We start from the raw sequence: 23,009 nt of genomic DNA, 5'->3' as shown, positions 1-23,009 counted from the left end.
CCACCAACCTCCCGGTTTGTAGACAATCTACATGAACCACTGAGCCACTGCCGCCCCCTAATAATATAATTAATTGCTATTAATATTATTAGCAGAGGTAATTCATTATTTTATTTTTTTTTACTAAAACGGACATTTCGTGATTGATAAAATCCTATAAAACGGGCAACAAGTTGGGAGCTGACGAATATTAAATGTTATCCAGAGTTGATTAATTTTACAAGAAAATTAGTAAAAGTAAGACAAGTAATTAGAAAGTATAATTAGCAAAGTAAGTAGCCTGTACTTAATTCTCGTATAAAGGTAAGTGAAGAGAGTCCTCTAGTCTAGTCTAGTGATTCGCTGATCGGACTATTCTCCACTCAACCACACGGTGTCGTTGTTTCTTTATTGTGAGGAACCGTGAATCAACAACTGGGCACGGTGGGTGGCCAAGAGTTGCGTAATCAGAACTGCGTCTGGAATTTAATGTACATGTATGATGTGCATATACTATTTATTTCCGTTTTCAAAGATTAAACGGAACATTCTTGTAAAAAGGGTTAGGGTTTATAACTCAATATGCAATGTAGGCTGCAACTTTGCAATTGTGTAGCTGGAAAGTTCTATTTTGCATGCAATGTCAAAGATCCATCCATCCATCATTTTATTTTTTTGGTGTGCTTTAGATTTATTGCTGTGTATATTGTCTGTTGTTTTAGTAGCCTACGTGGTTCGTATTTATGGGACGTTTCAAGACGTTTAATTGTGTCACTTTAATTTTTTCCCTCATAATTTCAGGTGTTGATATTCGCCAGAATTTATCTTATTTCGCGCTTGTCCTCAACACTGACTTTTTAATCCCCATCTACACCACAAATTGACAAAAACAGTGTTAGTCCAATTTTTTTTGTTCAATAATGCGTGTTTTCAAATTGCATTCCTAAAAATGCTCTCCACAAAACTGCTGTCATCGCGCATCAATAAAACGGTTTCAATTTGAAATTTTCAAGACTGAAAGTAGTCGAACGTGACCCTATAATTACGAATAAATCTAAATGCAACTAGATAAACGTACATCAGGCTTCCATTGTGCTTGCACACAGGGCAATAAAGCGCTTTACTCATGCAGGCGCACAGAGAGAATAGTGAATGACTGAACCCCCTTCCTATTGAATCCAGGCAGAGCAGCAGAAAGAGAGAAGGGCTGAGCTGCGACACTCAGTCACAGAGAGGCAGAGGTGTGAGTGAGTTAGGCAGAGGAAGAAAGGGAGACTTGGAAAGTAATAGCAGGTTTTCTGTTTCATTTAGGTTGAAAGTGGGAAAGAGATTACAACATATCCGGGAGAGAGAAAAGAAAGGGAGAGAACCCTATAATTTCTTTTTTAAAGGGGTTTGACATACTTCTCCACCCGAATAAAGCAGTCTCTCTGAGGTATAGTGCACTTTGTGGATTTGTTTTTAAGAAAAGTCGCCTATAATTACGCACAAATCTTTCACACACTTTCAACATAGCATGTAGGAAACTCCATGCTAGATTGCATATTGCATTGCAAAACTAGTCCTTTTTTACATGCAAAAACGATTATTTTCTGTTCAGTGCAGTTTTAGGGACACTGAGGACCAGGGGTTGCAATGATAAGGATTTTGGTAGCTTGCGTCTCCATGGTGTCCATCACCGCGATGGTGGCTGGTGGTCGTGGTGGATACGGAATGAGTATGTTCGCGGCTCAATCCTCTCCTCCGGACCCGTGTTACGACGAGAACGGCAACCCCAGACGCTGCATCCCCGACTTTGTGAACTCCGCGTTCGGGAAGGACGTGCGCGTCTCCAGCACCTGCGGCACCCCGGCGTCGCGGTACTGCGTGGTGACCGAGAAGGGCGAGGAAAGGTCGAGGGACTGCAACATCTGCGACGCCACGGACCCCAAGAAGACCCATCCACCTGCGTATCTCACAGACCTCAACAACCCTCACAACCTCACCTGTTGGCAATCGGAGAACTACGTGCAATACCCCCAAAACGTGACTCTGACGCTGTCCCTGGGGAAGAAGTTCGAGGTGACCTATGTGAGCCTCCAGTTCTGCTCTCCTCGTCCTGAATCCATGGCCATCCTCAAGTCCATGGATTATGGCAAAACCTGGGTGCCCTTTCAGTTCTACTCAACCCAGTGCAAGAAAATGTACAACAAGCCGAGCAAAGCTGCGATCACCAAGCAGAACGAGCAGGAAGCGATCTGCACGGACTCTCACACGGACATGCAGCCGCTAACAGGTGGGCTCATCGCATTCAGCACGCTGGATGGCAGACCTTCCGCGCATGACTTCGACAACTCTCCCGTACTGCAGGACTGGGTCACGGCCACCGATATCAAAGTGACCTTCAACCGGCTGCACACGTTCGGGGATGAGAATGAGGATGACTCGGAACTCGCCAGGGACTCGTATTTTTACGCGGTGTCTGACCTGCAGGTCGGCGGTCGCTGCAAGTGTAACGGGCACGCGTCAAAGTGCGTAAAGGACCGGGAAGGCAACCTAGTGTGTGAGTGCAAGCACAACACGGCGGGACCGGAGTGTGACAGGTGTAAGCCGTTCCACTACGACCGGCCGTGGCAGCGCGCGACGGCCAGAGAGGCGAACGAATGTGTCGGTGAGTCAAGTGCTGATGGTTCTTTGAGAGAAAAAACTTTATAATAGGTTTCGTTAATACATGTTATAATGGTGGTAGCCTATATTCAAATATGAAAATATATGCATCAAATTTCTTATTTGAATGGGCTTTTTAAATGTAACCAACTTAAGTGTTTCCCCAATCCAAACGTCGGAGTGACCACACCTACAATTAATTAAAACCTGAAAAAATAAACGGGTTTCTTGGATTTTGAAAGCAATTGTCACTTAAATTGTAAGGATGGTGTTGTTTTTGATGGAAAAATTCGTATATTAAATTAGAAAAAAGCTAAATAAACGCCATTCCATTAGTGGCCTCAGATTTTTGGACCTGCACAGACATTTCCAAAATGTTTAAAAGGTTGGACGAAAAGAAAAAAGAAAAAAGGGTCACACTTTAGTTTAGGGTCCAATACTCACTATTAACTAATTCTTAACTAGGACTTCTACCTCAATAAACGCATAATTACTGCTTATTCATAGTTAGTAAGGTAGTTAAGTTTCAGCATTGGGTAAGAATGTAGAATATGGTAATTAATACTATCCTAGTAATATGCATTCTAATAAACAACTAGTCAGAATTGGACCCTAAACTAAAGTGTTACCAAAATAAGCATGTAATCTAATTAAAGTATGAAGGTAATACAATACGTTGTATTCATGTTAGGCACATCATGGTTTCTTTTTATGAATTGTCAGACTTTGGTTTCATTCATTATTTTTTCTTGATGCATATATCAACTTTAGTTCCAAAAGTAATACCAATTAATGCAACTGGAACATACAGAATCAGATTAATCTTCTTCATTAATTTAATGTAATCTATGAATATTGATGGTTTCTATCAGCAAAAAGAATCTTACAAACTTACGATTAAGAATCTTATGAATTTTGTATGAACATTCATATCTGACCTGAAACACTGCATGCGCACTGCTTTATTGAAACAGGTTGTTATTATCAGTGCACTAAATAAACAGCATTCATTCAAGTTTAAAATATCTACATCAGTTTAGATTGCAAATTTTGTTGTGAGCAGGATACACTGTAAAAACAAGAGAAAAAAAGAAAAAAATACATTTCCATGACTTATCAGAAAAAAATATATTTTGTCAAATCAACTTAGATAATTCATGTGGCTCAGATAACATAATATTTTGAGTTTCTGTTGATTAAACCAATCTCCGTTGTATTAACTCAAAATTTTAAGGCAACCATACAGTACTACTTTTTTTTAAGTTAAACCAACAATAATTTGTACCGTGCATTTTCTTCACATTTTATGTCAGGAATACTTCAGAAAAAGTAACTAAATTAAACTAGAAACAACATTTCACCTGACTATGATGTGTCCATGTCTCCACATAAGGCCTATTATATAATCTTTGCTCTTACAACAGTAATAATTTGATTAGATTTGTGACATTTGATTGGATTTCCTTGCCCTCAGTTAAACCTGTTGCAGCTGTTTTGCATCAAATTTAGCTTGAAATCTTTCACATGTCATACAGTGAGTCCACCATATGCACTCTAAAACCTTTTTGCTGGTTTAACCAAAAGTAAGTAACTTGCAGGGTTGCCTTAAAATCTTAAATTCATTGAAATTCATTGAAAAAATAGTTAATTAAATTAAGCAGATTGGTTTAAACAAACAGAAACTCAAAAAAATAGTATGTTATCTGAACCACAAAAAAAATCTAAGTTGACTTGACAAAAGAAAAAAAATGTCGTGGTGACAAATCATGAAAATATATATATTTTTTCAGTTCTATTCAGTTCAATGTGTGAGTGGGTGTAACTAAGTTTGGAAGTGCCTTTCAACATCCATTCTGTGGAAGGAAACATTCTGGAGGGAGAGAAAAGGCTAGTCGTGTTATGCAAGGCATGTGTCATTATCAGATTGGAGGAAAGATTACATCAGTTTTGTTGTTTGTTTTGGTAAGTTGAAAGTAAACTGCTTGTTTCCAGATGAAAAGTTAGTTTCCCCAGTCAAGGAAGAAAGTAATATCTATGCGCATTAGAATGTTATTGCGAAAGAAGTCGGGCAGGCCGAATGATTCTTCACACTTTCTCAATTTTAAAACGGGCTGCAGGTGTTTTATCAACATCTAGGATTTAAAATGTCATGATAAGTCGCTGTTCTTTTGGTCTGTCACGTTTACTGCCGTAAAAAGATTTTCTCTATTCCATCCACGCCGTGTTAAGCACCCCTCCATAACAAAATCATCAAGCTGTCAGCAAAGGCTCTATTTGATGGGGTTGTTGTCACTTGGCAAAGTCCAAAAGTAAATGAAAAATGTGTGAACAGATATGAAACGCTCCTGACAGATGGCCGTCACGCATATGCGAACATTGTTGTGCAGCAAATTAATGTGTGTCGGTAGGCTTGTGGTTATAAATAAAAGTTTGTTCCCATGAATGGAGAATGAGGGCACCATCATGATATGAGAGATGACTGACAGAAGCTGTTTTCTCACAGTGTGCTTTTGCACGCGACAAGCTGAACAGGAAGGCTTTATGATGAAGCTGTAAATGAGATCTGTGACAGAATCCCCAAAAAAAGACAAAAAGTTTTGTCTCAAACAGTTTCAAAGAGATTGTCACATCTAGGAATTGACTTGCTTTTGTCAAATGATTCATAATTAAGTCTCTCTGTGCAGATTCTTTCCATTCTTCTTGAGGTGGGCAAGGCAGGTGATTGAGGGAAATTAGGTGTAGCGTTCACAGGATGATAGGAATGTTATCTAGATGGATAATTCCGGCATTGATGTATGTTCTGTACAATTCTTGCCAAACTTGCAAAAAAATATGCAGAGCAAAAAGCCATTATCACCACATATCAGACAGAGAGAAAAAAACATTGTTAAAATACGTCATGTTGAACAGATACATGTATTTAGTTTATAATAATATATTACATTGTGCATTATGATGAGATAACTTTAAAGATCATATTTTAGTTCATTAGCAAACACTAAAACAAATCTTGCTGTTTGAAAATGCATTAAATATCAACACAATATTTTAAGAATACAGAATTGAATGTCTTCATTTAGTTTCATGGCCACACATGATGGATGTTCTTCTCTCTAATGAGAGAACAGGAAGACTATCCTCAAATGCTGTGGTTCAAATGAATGTCACTGATATTGTCAATAAATGCTATAAATTATTTGATAGGAAATACTTGTCAAACATCTCAGCTGTCAATGATGCAAAATCATCGTCACACAAAAAGTGTTTAAAATTTGTTTTTGGATTTCACAATCAGATCCATCATTCAAACGTGTGCGTTCATTTTAAATCCAACTTTTAAACATGCTTTGCATGCATTTTTGAAAAAAAAAAAGCTCTGATATGCTGTGACAGAAATTGTTAATTTACATGTGTACTTTTGGTCAGTCTAATCAAGATGCTTTGTTTCAGATGGAAAATTGTGTTATACGAAATAGTAAAAAATAAAAAAATTTTTTTTGGGGTAAAATCATTTTTCAACACTGCATTTCACCTTTCATAAACTGTTTCAGATTTTAAGAGATCACAGTATACTATACAGGAGTTTTCAGAGTATGTTCGGAGCTTGGTATGTGAACTTTTTGATATGAGTAGTGATATGAGTAGTGATATTTTATATTTACATTCTGAGATAATCCGCGCATGACTAAAGATCCCTCAGAAAGATCATCACTTACTGTACATGAACATGTTTTTGACGGACAATTTTTGTGTGGTTTAAAGAACTAAATGTGCCATTGTGTTTAATACATCCCACAATGCAGCTCACACTGTATCTATTTTAGAGCTACAGTGTTTAAACTTTTAAAAGGGCAACAGTGATAAAATCTCTTTTGATAAAAGCTGAACATTTCATTGATGACCCACAGACTGAAACACAAACTTTCACACATTTTAGACACTATGAGAATTCTACATATCTGAAAACGTAGTCATTTTTTATTGTGCATAAATATGTCTTCAGCAGGCAGGAGGTTTTCAATGTGCCGTGTAGTTTGAATGTAAATGTAGTTTAGACAAAATGTTGTCGTTGATCAAACGTTCCCATGAGCAAGTTGACCCGCGGGTGGAAGCTGATTGAGCCAGACGTGCATCGCAGCCCTTGACACAGAGCAGACGGCTGGAATTGTCTTGCTGTTGGATCTCTCTGCATTGTTCCACTCTGGTCCTCCGAGTCGTAGTGTTTTTGGCCTGCTGTGATGTGAGCAGACTAACAGGAACCGTGAGCAGATTTCTGGGCTACCACGAAGAGCTGCTCGAGGTCTGTGGACCATCTGTGGGTTTCTCAGTGGTGTTGCCGGACCATAAGTCTGTGATGAAAGAATTGTGCAAAAGGGTGATGTCATGAAACCTCTCGGGTCCCCCTGCAGAAAACAACGACTTTCAGTTCCTCATGTGTGTTTAAATGAGGCTTCAGGAACAATTTTTATTGTAGCAGCTTAGACCTTAATTTTTTTTCCATGCTTTTTTTTTAATCAGCTACTAGTTTTCCATTGCTGCAGCATCACACTAAGTTAAACAGACAATAGAGCATGGCGCTAATTTTTTACGCACTAATGGTGCGTCCGAAATCAAATATTTCCATACTATACAGTATGCGAAAAGCAGTACGCCAACAGAGTAGTATATCCGAATACATAGCATTTGAAAAATAGTAGGTGAAAAGTACCCGGATGACCTACTACTTCCAGAGAGATTCTGAAGTGCATACAATGAACACTTTATTATTATAATTATTGAGCCAAGGTAGAGGATTTGTGAATGACAGTGAACTGACACTGGTAGGTCACGTGATAATGACAACATGGCGGATGCAGTACGTCTCGATTTTATTCATACCCATATTCATTGCCTATAAAACTTTTTTTTTTTTAACGGCCGTGAAGTACTTATAGTCAAATATAGACAAACATAGAACCTACTCAGACAGTATGCATGTTAGTGTTGGCAAAAGTACAGATTTCGGAACCAAGTTGGTACTGACATTTTAAAAATGTGACGCTTAGAGCGCTGTTGAGCGGAATCGTAAACTCCTCTGATTGGCCATTGTACCCACGTGCTCATCGGATATGTCTGTGATTGGCTATTATGATCAGCACTTCAAAAACATGTTGTAAATATACATCAATGACGCTCTTCACCAAGCGCTTACACAGATATACACGGTCGGGAGCATTTAAGACGGTCTGCTGATAGACGCCTCCTTGTGCTTTCAAAAATCTTTCAAACACTCCCGTGTGTTGATCATTGTAGCCAATCACAGACATATCCGATGAGCGGATAAACACATTGGCCAATGATTCCGCTCAACAGCGCTCAACAGCGCTCAAAGCGTCACATTTTTTCAATTTCAGTCCCGACTTCGTATCGAAGTCGGTACTTTCGACAACACTACTGCATGTTCGTTTAAGTGTTTAAAGTCCGCGCGAACCAGAAGTTGCAACTGACTTTATCTCAGTGCTGTGACGTATTTCCCGAGAGAAACGGAATACTAAATGAGGAAATATAGTGGGCGTGGCTTTTTTTTCAACTAGCACCTGATTGGATCTAGAAAAGTAGGTGTTTCATTCAGCCTGTCTACTGTCAGTTGGAGGGGCGTGGTTACGGATGTTAAGCAGACACCAAAACCGTCAAACCTACGTCATCAGGGAAGGTCCTCCAATGCAGAGGGGAGGGGCATTTTCAGACTTTGATTAAAGATTACGAAGCCAAAGATTTTTTTTGTGTGGATTGACTTGCATGGATAAATTGTTCACCACAAAACGATCAATTTAGGCAAATAAAGTAAATACGGTCAATTTTGATTTCATGTGGACTTTAAATGTACACCTTAAATGCAGTATAAGTCGCTTTGGATGAAAGGGTCTGCAAAATGCATAAATGTAAATGAGTACAGCCCCATGCACCTACTGTGAAATCTGATTGGTCCTAAATCCTTCTACTCATACAATCATCCTCTGATTGGCACTGATTTTTTCTTGCCACGCAGCAATTTGTGGATGGAAAAATTGGTTATTATGAGCTTGTGTTACCAATGTGCCTCAAGAAAATCAAAAGTTATTTGTTAAAAACAGGAAATGAAATTGTTCAAATCTCATAAAACTACCTCTGTGTGATCCATTTACCTAAATGAAAAGAAAATGAAGCCACAAAAATGAAAACATGCAGAGATAGGAAAAAAAAGGAGAAAGAGAGAGAGCAGGAGTGACTTTGAGCTGCTAATCAGAAGCAGGTGGGCTGCTGGTCAGTCCTTTAGAGCTGCTTCTGAATGTAAACTCACACATCTCCTGAGTCCCCCTGCGGGACCCTGTAGTCAGGTGAGTCGATGACTCATTCAGGTTAAACCGTTCAATTCTCACGATGATTGTTGGACATTTGCATAAGGACAGAAAACAGAAATAATCTGTAGTGTAATAAGATTTGCCATTGCTACTTCTTATAAAATTGATTTTATAACTCGATTTCAGAAGAAAATATGAGCCGCCATAATTCTAGGCTGTTGTTGATGGTTGCCAAGGTGTTGCTATGAGGTTGCAAAGTGTTCTAAATGCTTCTTAGCTCGTTGCTATATGGTTGCTAAGGTTTTCAGGCTTACTACTCCAAAGTAGGTCCCTTCTTCAGTGCAAGTCTATGGGATTTTTCTTTATCCACCAAGTTAGTTGTGCCACATCTCTCCTAAACACAAGTTCTCTTACGTAGAGTTCTCTCGTACTGCGTCGAAGAACGCTACGGGAAAGATATTTCTTTGTCGAGATTGAAGCCTAAAATTAATCCTTAATTTTGTAATAATGTAAAACGCTTTTCTGAAGCATACAACCTAGGCGGAGCAATACAGCTCACCCATTGGCTGCTCTGCCAGAAAAGCACAGCCTATGCGAGGCCAGGACGCTGACCAATGAGGGCGCTTCGCGCCCTTCTGCGTCACCTCCCGCCCAAACAGGCGTGGCCTAGGCCTATAAATACGAGCATAGCTGTCTAACACGCCGATTTTCTTAAATTCAACGAAGCTGCACGCATCGCTGGATTGATTCGAGCCGCCACAGCCGTTTGGAACAAGCACCTCAGCAGGACGAGCCCTTACCTGAAGCCGCTGGTCATCGCCGCCTTCAGCCGCCGTTCCCTGCTGCGCTTCTCCGGCGTGGAATATCCTTTCAGTTTTGTGTGTGTTTTGTGTGTGTGTTCGCCTACCGCGGCACACATTTTTTCCTCACAAAAGAGCAACGAGTGTCTTTTTAAAGATGTCTCGCGTTTCCTGCGGCTCCTGCCGAGCCGCGCTCATCGACGGGGACCACCACGAACTGTGTGTTTCCTGCTTGGGCGAGGAACATGCAGCTCTCGCTCTCGGTGATGGCGGCTGCCATCACTGCGACATGATGCCAATCGCGACTCTGCGGACTCGCCTTGCATCTTTCGCCGAGACTGCTCAACCGCCCCCTGTAGCGCCGCGCCGTAAAAAGCGCCGCGCTCAGCGGGTCCCGGAACCTCCCTCCACGAGGAGCTCGCCGCCGCCACCGCCGCTAGCTCCTCTCAACGTGTCGCTTGAGTCGCTCACCGACGGACAACAGCCGCAGCACGCCGCTTTGTCCGTTATGGAGGACGACCAGCAAGCCGTATCAGAGGGGGATGACGATTGCTGTTCGCTTCTCGCTTCGGAGAGCGAGGGATGGGCGAGCTCTGTGGACCTCCCCTCCCCCGCCGTTCCGGAACGTCGAGGAGGGAAGATCAGCATCGAAGCAGAGCTGATGCGTCTGCTCACACAGGCCGTATCGAGCCTCGGCCTCGAGTGGTCGACGCCCGAACAACCTGCACTCAACCGGCTGGATGGCCGCTTCCTCGCTGGAGACCGCGCTGCGCCCCCCTCCAGACACGCACCCTTTCTTCCTGAGCTTCACGAAGAGGTAGCGAAATCGTGGAAGGCGCCATTTTCAGCCAGAGTACGTACTTCTGCCTCGCCAGCATTCTCCGTAGTGGACGGTGCTCGAGACAGAGGCTACCACGCTCTCCCTCCGGTCGAGGAGGCTGTAGCGACTCACCTTTGCCCACCCTCTGCTGGACGGCGGGCTAAGGGAGTCCTACCATCTAAAGCTTGCCGCACTTCGTCAGCTCTGAACGGCCGCGTGTATTCCGCCGCCGGACAAGCTGCATCGGCGCTGCACACCATGGCGGTGTTCCAAATCCACCAGGCTAACCTCCTCTGCAAGCTAGACGAGGAAGGCCCGGGCGCGATCAGTGTTCCGGACTTACGTAGCGCCACAGACCTCGCTCTTCGCGCTACAAAGTCCGCCGCACACGCCATCGGCAGGATTATGGCCTCAGCTACTGTTTCCGAGAGACATTTGTGGCTGACTCTCTCCGAAATGGCGGAGTCGGAGCGCTCTGCGTTCCTCGACGCTCCCATTTCACCGACTGGCCTCTTCGGATCCTCCGTGAAGGACTTCGCGGACCGATTCGCCGAGGTACAGAAGACTTCGCAGGCCATGAGACATTTCCTGCCAAAGCGCTCCAGTTCCGCAACAGGCCGCCCTAAACAGCCGCCTGCCCGAACTCAGCAGCGCCCCGCGCCCGCCGTACCGGCCCAGCAGCAACAGGCCCGAGAGAGACCACGGTCTCGCTCCGCCGGACGCCGCCCGCCACCGCGTGGTCCTCGGCCCAAGATCTCACTCAAGCCCGAGGCCTCGGCGCCATCCTAGCCCTGCTAGGAAAAAGACGGTGTTCGGGTCCCGCTGCGGCCGGACTTCCACCAAAGGTTTTCGCTTGTACAGCCCTAAGTTCCGTGTTTGTACCAGTGTATTTAGCAGCCAACAAACCGGCCGTAAAGCCCGTTTGCCTGCACACAAACGCCGTTTTCACGACGACCCAGATAAATCTAAAAAAGAGTTTAATTTCTGGTGTTCCGGCCAAGGCCGATGGTGTAATGTGTGTAACTGCAATGCCCACCCAGTGCCCATTCATTCACACAAGCACAGCCCCGTTCAACACAGGGTTTGCACACATAAAATCGGCTCATGCCGGTTGTGCTTTACATGTAGTGAGCGTGCCCACTATCCAGTGCCCACAACCACTACACACTGCACGTTCCGCGGTTTCTGTAAAAACGAAACTAACGAACGGTCAGTCAGTACACAAACACAGTGTCCCCGGTGTTATAAATGTGCCCGCCACCAAGCGCCCACGTTTATTCACAAACATAACGAGCCCCGTAGGGCTCGCCCCGCGTGCTCTCTCTCAACTCAGAGAACAGAGCGCGCGCGGGACGCATACTGTGTTAAACATGTCCCCCGCCTCAGACGCCACGGCGTCCATGTTACAGCACACGGTTGCTCTCGTGTCGCCGCCATTTCGCGACCAGGGCCCAGATTACATTCAACCCCTAGTCACACGTGCACATGCATGGGAAAGACTTCCCGGGGTCTCAGAATGGGTGCTAGAGACTATAAAAAGAGGCTATTCGCTACAGTTTCATCGACGCCCTCCCCGTTTCACGGGAAAAGTCGAAACCACGGTAAAAACAGAAGTAGCACATCTACTTCGAGCCGAAATAGCGAAGCTATTGAGCAAAGGGGCCATAGAGCCTTTATCTCAAGCTCAGAGCGAAGGGGGTCTGTACAGCAGATATTTCCTGGTACCGAAGAAAGACGGGGGTCTCAGACCCATTTTAGATCTAAGGCGTCTGAACAAAACGCTAACAAAGCGGAAGTTCAGAATGCTCACGACCAGAAAAATCCTCGCGCAAATTCGCCGAGGAGACTGGTTTATGGCGATAGATCTGAAAGACGCGTATTTTCACATACAAATTGCGTCACGTCACAGGCGATTTTTGAGATTCGCCTTCGAGGGCCGGGCATATCAGTACACAGTCCTGCCATTCGGCCTATCCCTAGCACCTCGTACATTTACAGTGTGCATGGACGCGGCGCTGGCAACCCTGAGACTCCGAGGCGTTCGAATTCTGAACTATTTGGACGATTGGCTGATTCTAGCTCAATCTCCGTCAGAACTCGCTCACCACAAGACACTAATACTCGATCACCTCGAGTGCTTAGGTCTGAGAGTCAATTGGGAGAAAAGTTCACTGTTTCCCAGTCAAAGGATCTCCTTTTTAGGACTGGATCTGAACTCACTGTCTATGACAGCACGCCTGTCATCACAGCGCAGGCGAAATACCCTGCAAATGGCGAAATCCTTCCGCAGCGGCCACATAGTGCCGCTCAGGAGATTTCAGAAAATGCTGGGCCTCATGGCCTCAGCCTCTACAGTGCTGCAGTTGGGCCTGCTGCGCATGCGCCCACTACAGTTCTGGTTGAGAACGCGCGTATCGCGCCGAGCATGGTTACACGGTCGTTATCGCCTCAAGGTCACTCAGGAATGCATTTCAGCCCTGACACCATGGAGAGCGTCAGACTGGTACCGGTCAGGTGTAAGCCTGGGGACTTCCTCGAGCCTGAAGGTGGTGTCCACGGACGCGTCCACCTCAGGCTGGGGAGCACTGCTCGACGGCAGACCGCTCTTTGGCCAATGGGCAGAGCGAGCCAAACTACCGCACATAAACTGCCTGGAAATGATGGCGGTGGACTTTGCGCTGAGGCGTTTCTGTCCCCGGATAAAAGGACACCACGTCCTGGTCCGCTCGGACAACGTGTCGGTAGTAGCCTACATAAACCACCAGGGTGGCCTGAGGTCCCGAAACCTATTCAGGTTAGCGGAACGCATACTGGTGTGGGCCCAGCACAACCTGCGCTCGTTAAGAGCAATACACGTGCCAGGCCACTTGAACGTAGGCCCGGACAGACTCTCACGGAACAATGTTCCTACGGGAGAGTGGTCCCTACACACACAGACAGTGCGTCTGCTGTGGAAAAGGTTCGGCAGAGCGGAAATAGACCTGTTTGCAAACCAGGAGAACGCTCACTGCCCAGAATTCTTTTCGAAGAGCGCGAACGCGCTGGCCAGAGTCTGGCCCCGCCGTCCGCTCTATGCCTTTCCTCCTGTCTCACTCCTGCCTCAAGTGCTGGAGCGTATCAAGGAGAGCGGATGCTCGGTACTACTGGTTGCTCCATACTGGACGAATCAGACCTGGTTCCCAGCTTTGATGCGACTAAAAAGTACTGCCCCGTGGCCGATTCCAGTGAGGAGAGACCTCCTCTCACAGGCCAAGGGCGCGATCCTGCATCCTCACCCCGAGCTTTGGTCCCTACACGTATGGGCCATAAACGGGTACCCGCTAACCTCCCAAGAGGAGTGTTAGACACGATCGAGCAAGCTAGGGCTCCGTCTACTAGACGGCTCTACGCTTCCAAATGGTCGGTGTTCTCTGGATGGTGTTCAGATCAAGGTCTGTCACCACTTCAGTGTGGAGAACCGGAGATTCTCTCCTTCTTGCAAGAGCTATTGGATAAGGGAAGAACCCCATCCACGCTCAAAGTCTATGTGGCTGCCATATCAGCGTTCGTTAATCCAACGCTTGGCCGTTCACTAGGCAGGAACGACCTGGTGGTCCGTTTCCTTAGAGGCACCAGGAGGTTAAACCCCCCAAGGCCCCCCTCAGTCCCCGTTTGGGACCTTTCTACAGTGTTGAACGCTATGAAAGGGGCCCCTTTCGAGCCTATTCACTCAGTTGACATGAAACACCTGTCTTTCAAGACCGTGTTTCTTTTGGCTCTCGCTTCAGTGAAGCGTGTGGGAGACTTGCAAGCGCTCTCAGTGAGAGCTTCTTGTATGGAGTTCGGGCCAAACGACTCTGTAGTCGTATTGAAACCGAAGCATGGGTACGTGCCTAAGTCCCTCAACACACCGTTCAGGGCTCAGGTCATCTCCCTGTCGGCTCTGCCGGCTTCAGAGGACGGAAATAGCCCCCTTTGCCCGGTCAGGGCATTAAGAGCTTATGTGTCCCGCTCCGCTGTTTTTCGACAGACGGAGCAGCTCTTTGTTTCGTTCAGCGGACGCTCCAAGGGGCGAGCCGCGACGAAACAGAGTCTGTCTCGATGGGTAGTGGACGCCATTGCGCTAGCCTACGCATCTAGAGGTTTGGAATGCCCTTTGGGCATCAGAGCACATTCCACGAGAGGCATGGCCTCTTCATGGGCTTGGTATAGCGGAATCTCGTTACAAGATATCTGTATGGCGGCAGGCTGGGCCTCCCCGTCTACATTTATTAGGTTCTATAACCTAGAGGTTCCTGCGTTGCAGGCTAAACTGCTCTCGGTCTAGAAGACTATGTATTAGTGTCCTGCCCCGCGCTGCGGCCCAGGTCACTTCAATGTTAATATGTATAAGTGTTTCTGCCCCGCGATGCGGCCCAGGTCACTTCAATGTTTAATGTGTATAAGTGTTCCTGCCCCGCGCTGCGGCCCAGGTCACTTCAATGTTTAAGCATCACTCACTGACAATGTGTCCCATGAGCATGCTATTACCCCTCATATATATCTATATTTACATATATATGCTATTATGCCTTAAGAGGCACTACTATAAAGGGATGATGCTAATTTAGCCGCTCTCCCTATACTTCTTGGGGTAGGCACTTGTATACCAGGGCGCGCGCGCCCTTAGGTGTCTGTGTCGGTCCAAGAGCACGCACGGCGTTTTACATGGGGTTCCCGTAGCGTTCTTCGACGCAGTACGAGAGAACTCTACGTAAGAGAACGTACTCGGTTACTAACGTAACCTCGGTTCTCTCTAGAAGAGGGAACGAGTACTGCGTCTCATGGCCGTGCGTGTCCGCGCTGCGTCGCTTCATTGACGAAAATCGGCGTGTTAGACAGCTATGCTCGTATTTATAGGCCTAGGCCACGCCTGTTTGGGCGGGAGGTGACGCAGAAGGGCGCGAAGCGCCCTCATTGGTCAGCGTCCTGGCCTCGCATAGGCTGTGCTTTTCTGGCAGAGCAGCCAATGGGTGAGCTGTATTGCTCCGCCTAGGTTGTATGCTTCAGAAAAGCGTTTTACATTATTACAAAATTAAGGATTAATTTTAGGCTTCAATCTCGACAAAGAAATATCTTTCCCGTAGCGTTCTTCGACGCAGTACTCGTTCCCTCTTCTAGAGAGAACCGAGGTTACGTTAGTAACCGAGTACGTTATGCACTGTAGTTTAACACTTAGAGATATGGGCTTGCTCACAAGTAAAAAAAAACAAAAAAAACAATGGCTCTATAATATTTATGCTTTTACTTACTAGCGTTTTTATGCTATTTTTGTCTTCTACAGAATAAGCCTTTAATGTAACATTTCATTTATTTATAGCCATTTTAAAAACATCCTCTAAACCACAAGCATAGTTTGACAAACCAAAACTGTAGGATCGCAGGCTTGTGTCTCTTGCGGTGAAGGAAAAGCCCAAAACCAAAACAGAACAAGACAAAGAAAACACAAAAGGGATGCATTTTGGGATTTCAAAATCCAAACCCGAGTGTATCTACAGTCCTCTGGGCAAAGAGCTCCATGTTTTAGGGATTTTGATTTGTTGAGCTCATAATTCAAAACACACTTGACTTATGAGCCAAAAGGCTTTGTTTGGCTTTATGGGAGTTCAGAGAAAACATGATATATCCTGGGTTTAGAGGCTGGTTAGGAGAGGTGGTCCATTTGCTGGTGGAAGGGTCTGCTTGCTTTGGCCTTCTGCTTGTTTCCCCACTAATATTTATGTTTTGAATCCCCTGTCAGTCGGTGTATATTTGCGATCGGCCTTTTGGGTATTATTTGAATCTCTTTTTGGATGTCTGTGCCGGTGTTTCTTCCCAGGGGTTGAAACTCTTGCCAATGCTTTCCGGCAGTTTTCAGGTCCTGTGATGATGTCACTTTTGAAATACACTTGTTTTGGGAAAATTAAACATCATCTGTGAAATGCTGTAAATGAATGAAATGTTCTGTGGCAGCATTGTACCCTAGTACAGTATGGATATCAAATGGTAATGGTAATGTCACTTTGATATTTACTATGATACTGAATGAATGACATGAATATATTAGCCAGGCAAATAAAACAGCCCATATTTGAGCATTTTTTAAGTTATTACTTAATACAATAATAATACTATAGGAATTAAATAATTGAAGGATTAAATAAGATTTAAGGGAATAAATAAGAATGGTAAAAAAGATATAATTGTATTTATGAAGTATTCAATTTAAACTATTTGCAAATAATATTTTATTTTAAAATCTGCACACATTCACTCTTATTTGTCTAGTGTGTCAAAAACGCAAATGTTTCTTGTGTCGTTATGAATCATGATCACATATTTTCAATTCAAAACGGGGACATTTGCATTAGTAGATGTCTATTACTGTCGGCCGCTGAACATTTTTATCGTAAAACACACTCGTTGCGATGTGACCCGCCTTCTATGATTTGATTGGCCATCTCGATTATTTTGACATTGATGAGTGCTGTTAGACTGCTGAGGAAGAGCAGCAGAAAAATTTAACTTTTACAAATTTCTGTCATCCTAACAACAAACGGCGTTACTCATTCTACACTAAAATGATAGGACAAGACAAATACAAATTCATATTGTTTTTATTCATAGCTCAGGCAAAATCATTGGCTCTGGTCTGGGGGGCTCTTGCTGTCCCAGCCGCCCCGAACACCGCCAATGACCGATGACACAGTATGTTGACCGAGCTCACATTGTTTCAGTGGGCAACCACAACAGCAGCTCAAAAGTAAACATGTAATTTGAGGTTAAAGGGTCTTGCATAGTTGTGTATGTGTGAGAAAGTCAAACTCTGCTTGTGTATGGTGAGATGTATGTTTCTATTGGTTTTGCTGTGCAGGTTTGAATCTTTATGGCCCGCATTTGTGATAGCGCCCTGGCTAAAGGCAGGACCACCCTGAGCTATAGAGAGAGAAAAGGTGGAATAATGAATGCTAGAGTAAATGGACATATTTTCTGCTCTCTCTCTCTCTCTCTCTCTCTCTCTCTCTCTCTCTCTCTCTCTCTCTCTCTCTCTCTCTCTCTCTCTCTCTCTCTCTCTCTCTCTCCCTCTCCCTCTCTCTCTCACACACACACACACACACACACACTTTTTTTGGATTACACACACTGGCACACACCAACAGAATTCATGCTTCACGACTTAACACAATGGACACGCCGCCAAAAAACATTTTGTGCCGCCACATGCAAGCCAGGGTTAGAAACACACAGATGATCAGATTCCTTTAATAATACACACTTATAGCCAATTACCCCAAAATCCTTTCAGATCAATCTGCTAGGGAAGCTAACATTTCGCTTGACTGTAGTTGACTTACTTTAATGATGAGTAGCTTGTACTGTAGCCTGGCTAACAGTTTCAAAGCAGCGTTCCCAACACTGTCGCAGTCGCTACAAGCAACATCAAACGCTGCATTTGCAGTAAACGCAGAAATGAATGCATTCCAATCATGACTACATCTGCGCAATGCTGCCAACGAGGAGGAAATGATGGATGAAGGTCTTCTGTCATTGGCTGTTGAGAGATGATTCAGGCATACTTTTATTCTGTCAGAAAGTAGAGGCAATTTGAAGCCACAATTACTTTCCTGCATATTACACCACCTTGGAAAATCAGATTTCTGTCTGTAAAACAAGTTTGGGATTTTACTGCGTATTTGCGGCTTACTTCTTGTGCAGGTAAAATTAAACATTTGCAATGCATTTAAATTCCGTATGTTATTTTTTTCAAGAAAATAAATTTCACTCTGAAATACATCACATACGGATGGGAAATGCAGATACTATTGGTTCAATGGTCATTCGATTATTTGTTCATTTTATCCGTCAGCCTTGGGTAACATCTGCAGAAAGATTGTTTCGAATGGGGAAAGATATAACAAATCTGGAAAGATTTAGGCTTTTATATTTGGTTTATTTCGATGGCCCACTTTAGACATTCTATACCGACTATAAATAACTTTGCAACTACTAACAGTCAGCTAACTCTCATTAGAGTATTATGTTAGGTTAGACTGTTAGGTTAGGGTTAGGTGTTAGGGTTCAGGTCAGTAGAAAAAGTCGACGTGTATTTGCATTACTAAGTTCATTAGAACGTCTGTTTGGTGAGCATCAAAATAAAGTGTTAGCAGATATTAAGCAGACAGTCTTTCAATACTCTAATGAGAGTTAGTTGACATAGTTCGTCACGAGTCGTCATACTCGTCACGAGTGTTTCCCGAAACCGTATGTCGCAAAGTATCGTTCAACCACGTTGGTTTATGGCGTCTCGCACGTGGTGGACTAATACATTATTTTAATTAATCTGTTTGAGATCGAATTAACGCTAGATTTTGTCATATAAGTTACAGACATGGCATCTGAAGACCATTTCTAATTTTTCTCAGTTATTTTGCTTTATTATTAGACTCAATATTTGGCTCGTTCTTACATGGTAGAGCACGTTCGCACATGCGCAGTCTTCAAAAACGGTGTTTTAACCCTTGTGCATTGTTCAAATTTCCATCCTTTCGTTATGTTCGTGGCTGAAAACAGCCACTACTTTAAACTGCTGTAAAAATTGATCAGATAAATATTTTTTTGCCATTTTTTTTGCATAAATCTATTAATCAACCTCAGTCCTGTTCAAAACTACTAAATGTTTTTAAAAAAATCAAGATTTTAACTCTTTAATTGCCAAATTCAAAAATTATGTCACTGATTTGGGAGGGAAAAAAACACAAAATTACTTATTTTCAATATAAAATGTGATTGTGGACTGGATTTTTTTTTACCTTTTATCACAGTCTTGGACATGTCAAAGATTAGAAACAACATTGGTTTTGATGCATTGTTAGTTTTTGTGCAGCATCAGATTTTAACTTTTTCTCCCTCATTTACTGTTCGTGGCTGTTTTTGCCCCATTGACTTCCATTATAACCACATTTTTTGATTGCAAAGCCATGACACCATAAAATCATGCATTTTTGATTGTTGGTGGTTTTCCCTGTTGGGAAGAGGTAAAAATTTAAATTTTTACTGTTGATAACCAGGTGGCACCATTAACCCTTTATATAGGCCTGTGCAAAAAAAAGCTTAGTTTCTGGCTTTTACATGGAGTTATATGGAGTATAATAGCATAATAAAGTGTGTGTGTGTGTGTGTGTGTGTGTGTGTGTGTGTGTGTGTGTGTGTGTGTGTGTGTGTGTGTGTGTGTGTGTGTGTGTGTGAGAGAACTTGATGCGTCTGAGAAAATCAAAATATGCACCTCAGCTCTCAGAACTACATGGAGTAAACAAAAACAAAGTAAGTGTATTTATGCATCTGCTGCCTTTTGATAATGAGAAATGCAGACTAAACAAAAACTAAGCAAGTGGATTTGAACACTTGCATGCAAGCCTGCTGGTCATTTGATGGTGAGAAGAGCAGGCAACATGAGAAAGGGCTTGACTTGCAGTGAAGTTTTAGAGATGATCATGCAGCCTGACCCCTCCAGCGAGCGGCAGGATGTATTGTCTTCTCCCTCTGACACCACAGACTCAGGAGAGGCAGATCCTGATTTGGATGTGGCACCCTCATCATCCTCTCTAGCTTCCACTGAAGGCGAGGGGGATTCGGAAGATCCTGGGTCTGGGTGGATTGTGAGAAACGGTGAAGTTTGGTTTTCCACCAACGCGGAGACAACTCCCTTTCTTCAGCCTGCCAGAGGCGTGACTTCATGGCCGACGCGCTATGCCATCGCAAGGGTCCAGAACATTGATTCTGTGTTCAATCTGTTTTTTACGGGCGCCGCACAATGAGAAACTGGACCGGGGTGGACTCCACAGATCTCCGTGCCTACATGGGGCTACTGATTTTGGCCGGCGTCTACAGGTCCAGAGGGGAGTCCACACGTTGCCTGTGGGATGATCGCAGTGGTCGTGCGATTTTTAGAGCCACCATGTCCCTCTCAAGATTCAAGAAATCAGCAGAGCTCTGCGTTTTGGAGGTTGGTCATGCTGACAATGAGGTCAATCATCTCGTCGGCCCTGGAGTCGACTCTGGCAGGCTGAAGAAAGGGAGTTGTCTCTGCGTTGGTGGAAAACCACACTTCGCCGTTTCTCCCAATCCACCCAGATCCAGGATCCTCCGAATCCTCCTCGCCTTCAGTGGAAGCTAGAGAGGATGATGAGGGTGCCACATCCAAATCAGGATCTGCCTCTCCTGAGTCTGTGGTGTCAGAGGGAGAAGACAATACATCCTGCAGATCGCTGGAGGGGTCCGGCTGCATGATCATCTCTAGAACTTCACTGCAAGTCAAGCCCTTTCTCATGTTGCTTGCTGCTCTTCTCACCATCAAATGACCAGCAGGCTTGCATGCAAGTGTTTAAATCCACTTGCTTAGTTTTTGTTTAGTCTGCATTTCTCATTATCAAAAGGTAGATGCATAAATACACTTACTTGGTTTTTGTTTACTCCATGTAGTTCTGAGAGCTGAGGTGCATATTTTGATTTTCTCAGACGCATCAAGGTGAGTTCTCTCTCACTCACACACACACACACACACACACACACACACACACACACACACACACACACACACACACACACACACACACACACACACACACACACACACACACACACACACACACACACACAATATTATGCTATTATACTCCATATAACTCCATGTAAAAGCCAGAAACTAAGCTTTTTTTTTGCACAGGCCTATATAAAGGGTTAATGGTGCCACCTGGTTATCAACAGTAAAAATTTAAATTTTTACCTCTTCCCAACAGGGAAAACCACCAACAATCAAAAATGCATGATTTTATGGTGTCATGGCTTTGCAATCAAAAAATGTGGTTATAATGGAAGTCAATGGGGCAAAAACAGCCACGAACAGTAAATGAGGGAGAAAAAGTTAAAATCTGATGCTGCACAAAAACTAACAATGCATCAAAACCAATGTTGTTTCTAATCTTTGACAGTCCAAGACTGTGATAAAAGGTAAAAAAAAATCCAGTCCACAATCACATTTTATATTGAAAATAAGTAATTTTGTGTTTTTTCCCCTCCCAAATCAGTTACATAATTTATGAATTTGGCAATTAAAGAGTTAAAATCTTGATTTTTTTTAAAACATTTAGTAGTTTTGAACAGGACTGAGGTTGATTAATAGATTTATGCAAAAAAAATGGCAAAAAAATATTTATCTGATCAATTTTTACAGCAGTTTAAAGTAGTGGCTGTTTTCAGCCACGAACATAACGAAAGGGTAGTGAATTTGCCCAGAGTGTACTGTTGAGTTTTTGAAAATTTTCAAAGCATTTTCCTAAAATATGTGTAAAAATAAGCTTTGTCACCAAAAATCATTCCATTTGCTGAAACACGGAAAAAGTTATTGCCAAAATAAGACTCAAAAATACCCCATAGTGGCTGAAAACAGCCACAACAGCACATAAGGGTTAAATCTCTTGACAAACTAGAAGACGTAAATTACATTTGTATGTATTCTAAAAAAACAACACGGGTTGTACTGAATGTCCACTTGCTTATTTTGCTAAAGATAAGGATTTATTCAGTCTATATCTCATGTAAACTAGAAACTATGCTTCTAACCACAGCTCGAGAGCTGTCGTTCCAACCACACAACTCTGCGAAGCTGTTTGCGAACGTTCATTGGAATGATGGTTTCGGGAAACAGCAAATCGTTGAACTATGCTGATAACGACGAAACTTGCGACCATAGTTGGCTAACGATGCTTTCGGGAAACGCACCCCTGATAAAAACCTATACATCCCACTGGATCATAACTTTCATCACTTCACGTCAGCATTTCACTTTCAGTGTGGAACATCATTTTTCTGTTCAGTAAATGAACACACTTTTTTGAAACTGGTGAATCCTTCCTGTGTAAGCGAAGCGTTTCGCTGGAGACATTTCAAATCACGCCAAAGGCTCGAGCCCTGTTACTGGTATATTTGTCCAGATAGCGAGCTCTATTTCCGCAGGATATCTCTGTTGAGATATGCTATTTGCCCTCTAAACTCTCTAATGGGAAACGGAGTGAATTCTGTGTCCTGTGTTCGACACAACAAAACACAAACGTCAACATCACTCAACAGCTCCAGCTAAAACACTCGCTATTTCCCTAGCACACTCTTATACACTATAAATACCCAATGCACAGCCCACAACATACATACAACTTAAAAGTCAACTACTTCCAGTGTAAATACTGCACCTTGTTATGTAATAGGCATGCTGAAGTAATGATGTTCCACTTACACATACAGTGCAAATTTTCGAATCTACAACTCATTTGGTGTTCCAAACACACTTATTCCGTGGAGCTGATGCGCCACATTGTGTTGACAGATGCGGAAAGCCGGTCCGAGAGCGATGATGACATATTGCATGTTGGTGTTTCCAAGGGTTACCAGACA

At 43.6% G+C, this 23,009-nt stretch overlaps 1 protein-coding gene across 1 annotated transcript in view; it reads left to right on the top strand.

Moving 5' to 3' along the window:
- Positions 1-1,150: 1,150 nt before the first annotated feature.
- The window catches only part of ntn1b (netrin 1b), a 70,319-nt gene continuing 48,460 nt past the window's right edge, over positions 1,151-23,009 (top strand). Inside the window, exons 1-2 of the mRNA XM_079628523.1 lie at positions 1,151-1,414; positions 1,580-2,629. Coding sequence (XP_079484649.1) covers positions 1,615-2,629 — 1,015 coding nt within the window. The 5' untranslated portion in view covers positions 1,151-1,414; positions 1,580-1,614. The remainder of the gene's footprint in view (positions 1,415-1,579; positions 2,630-23,009) is intronic.

Source organism: Phoxinus phoxinus, assembly GCF_949152265.1.
Source record: "Phoxinus phoxinus genome assembly, chromosome: 1".
NCBI classification, from domain to species: Eukaryota; Metazoa; Chordata; class Actinopteri; order Cypriniformes; family Leuciscidae; genus Phoxinus; species Phoxinus phoxinus.
The sequence above is the reverse complement of the archived record's forward strand: the minus strand, read 5'-3'. Positions and strand labels throughout refer to the sequence as shown.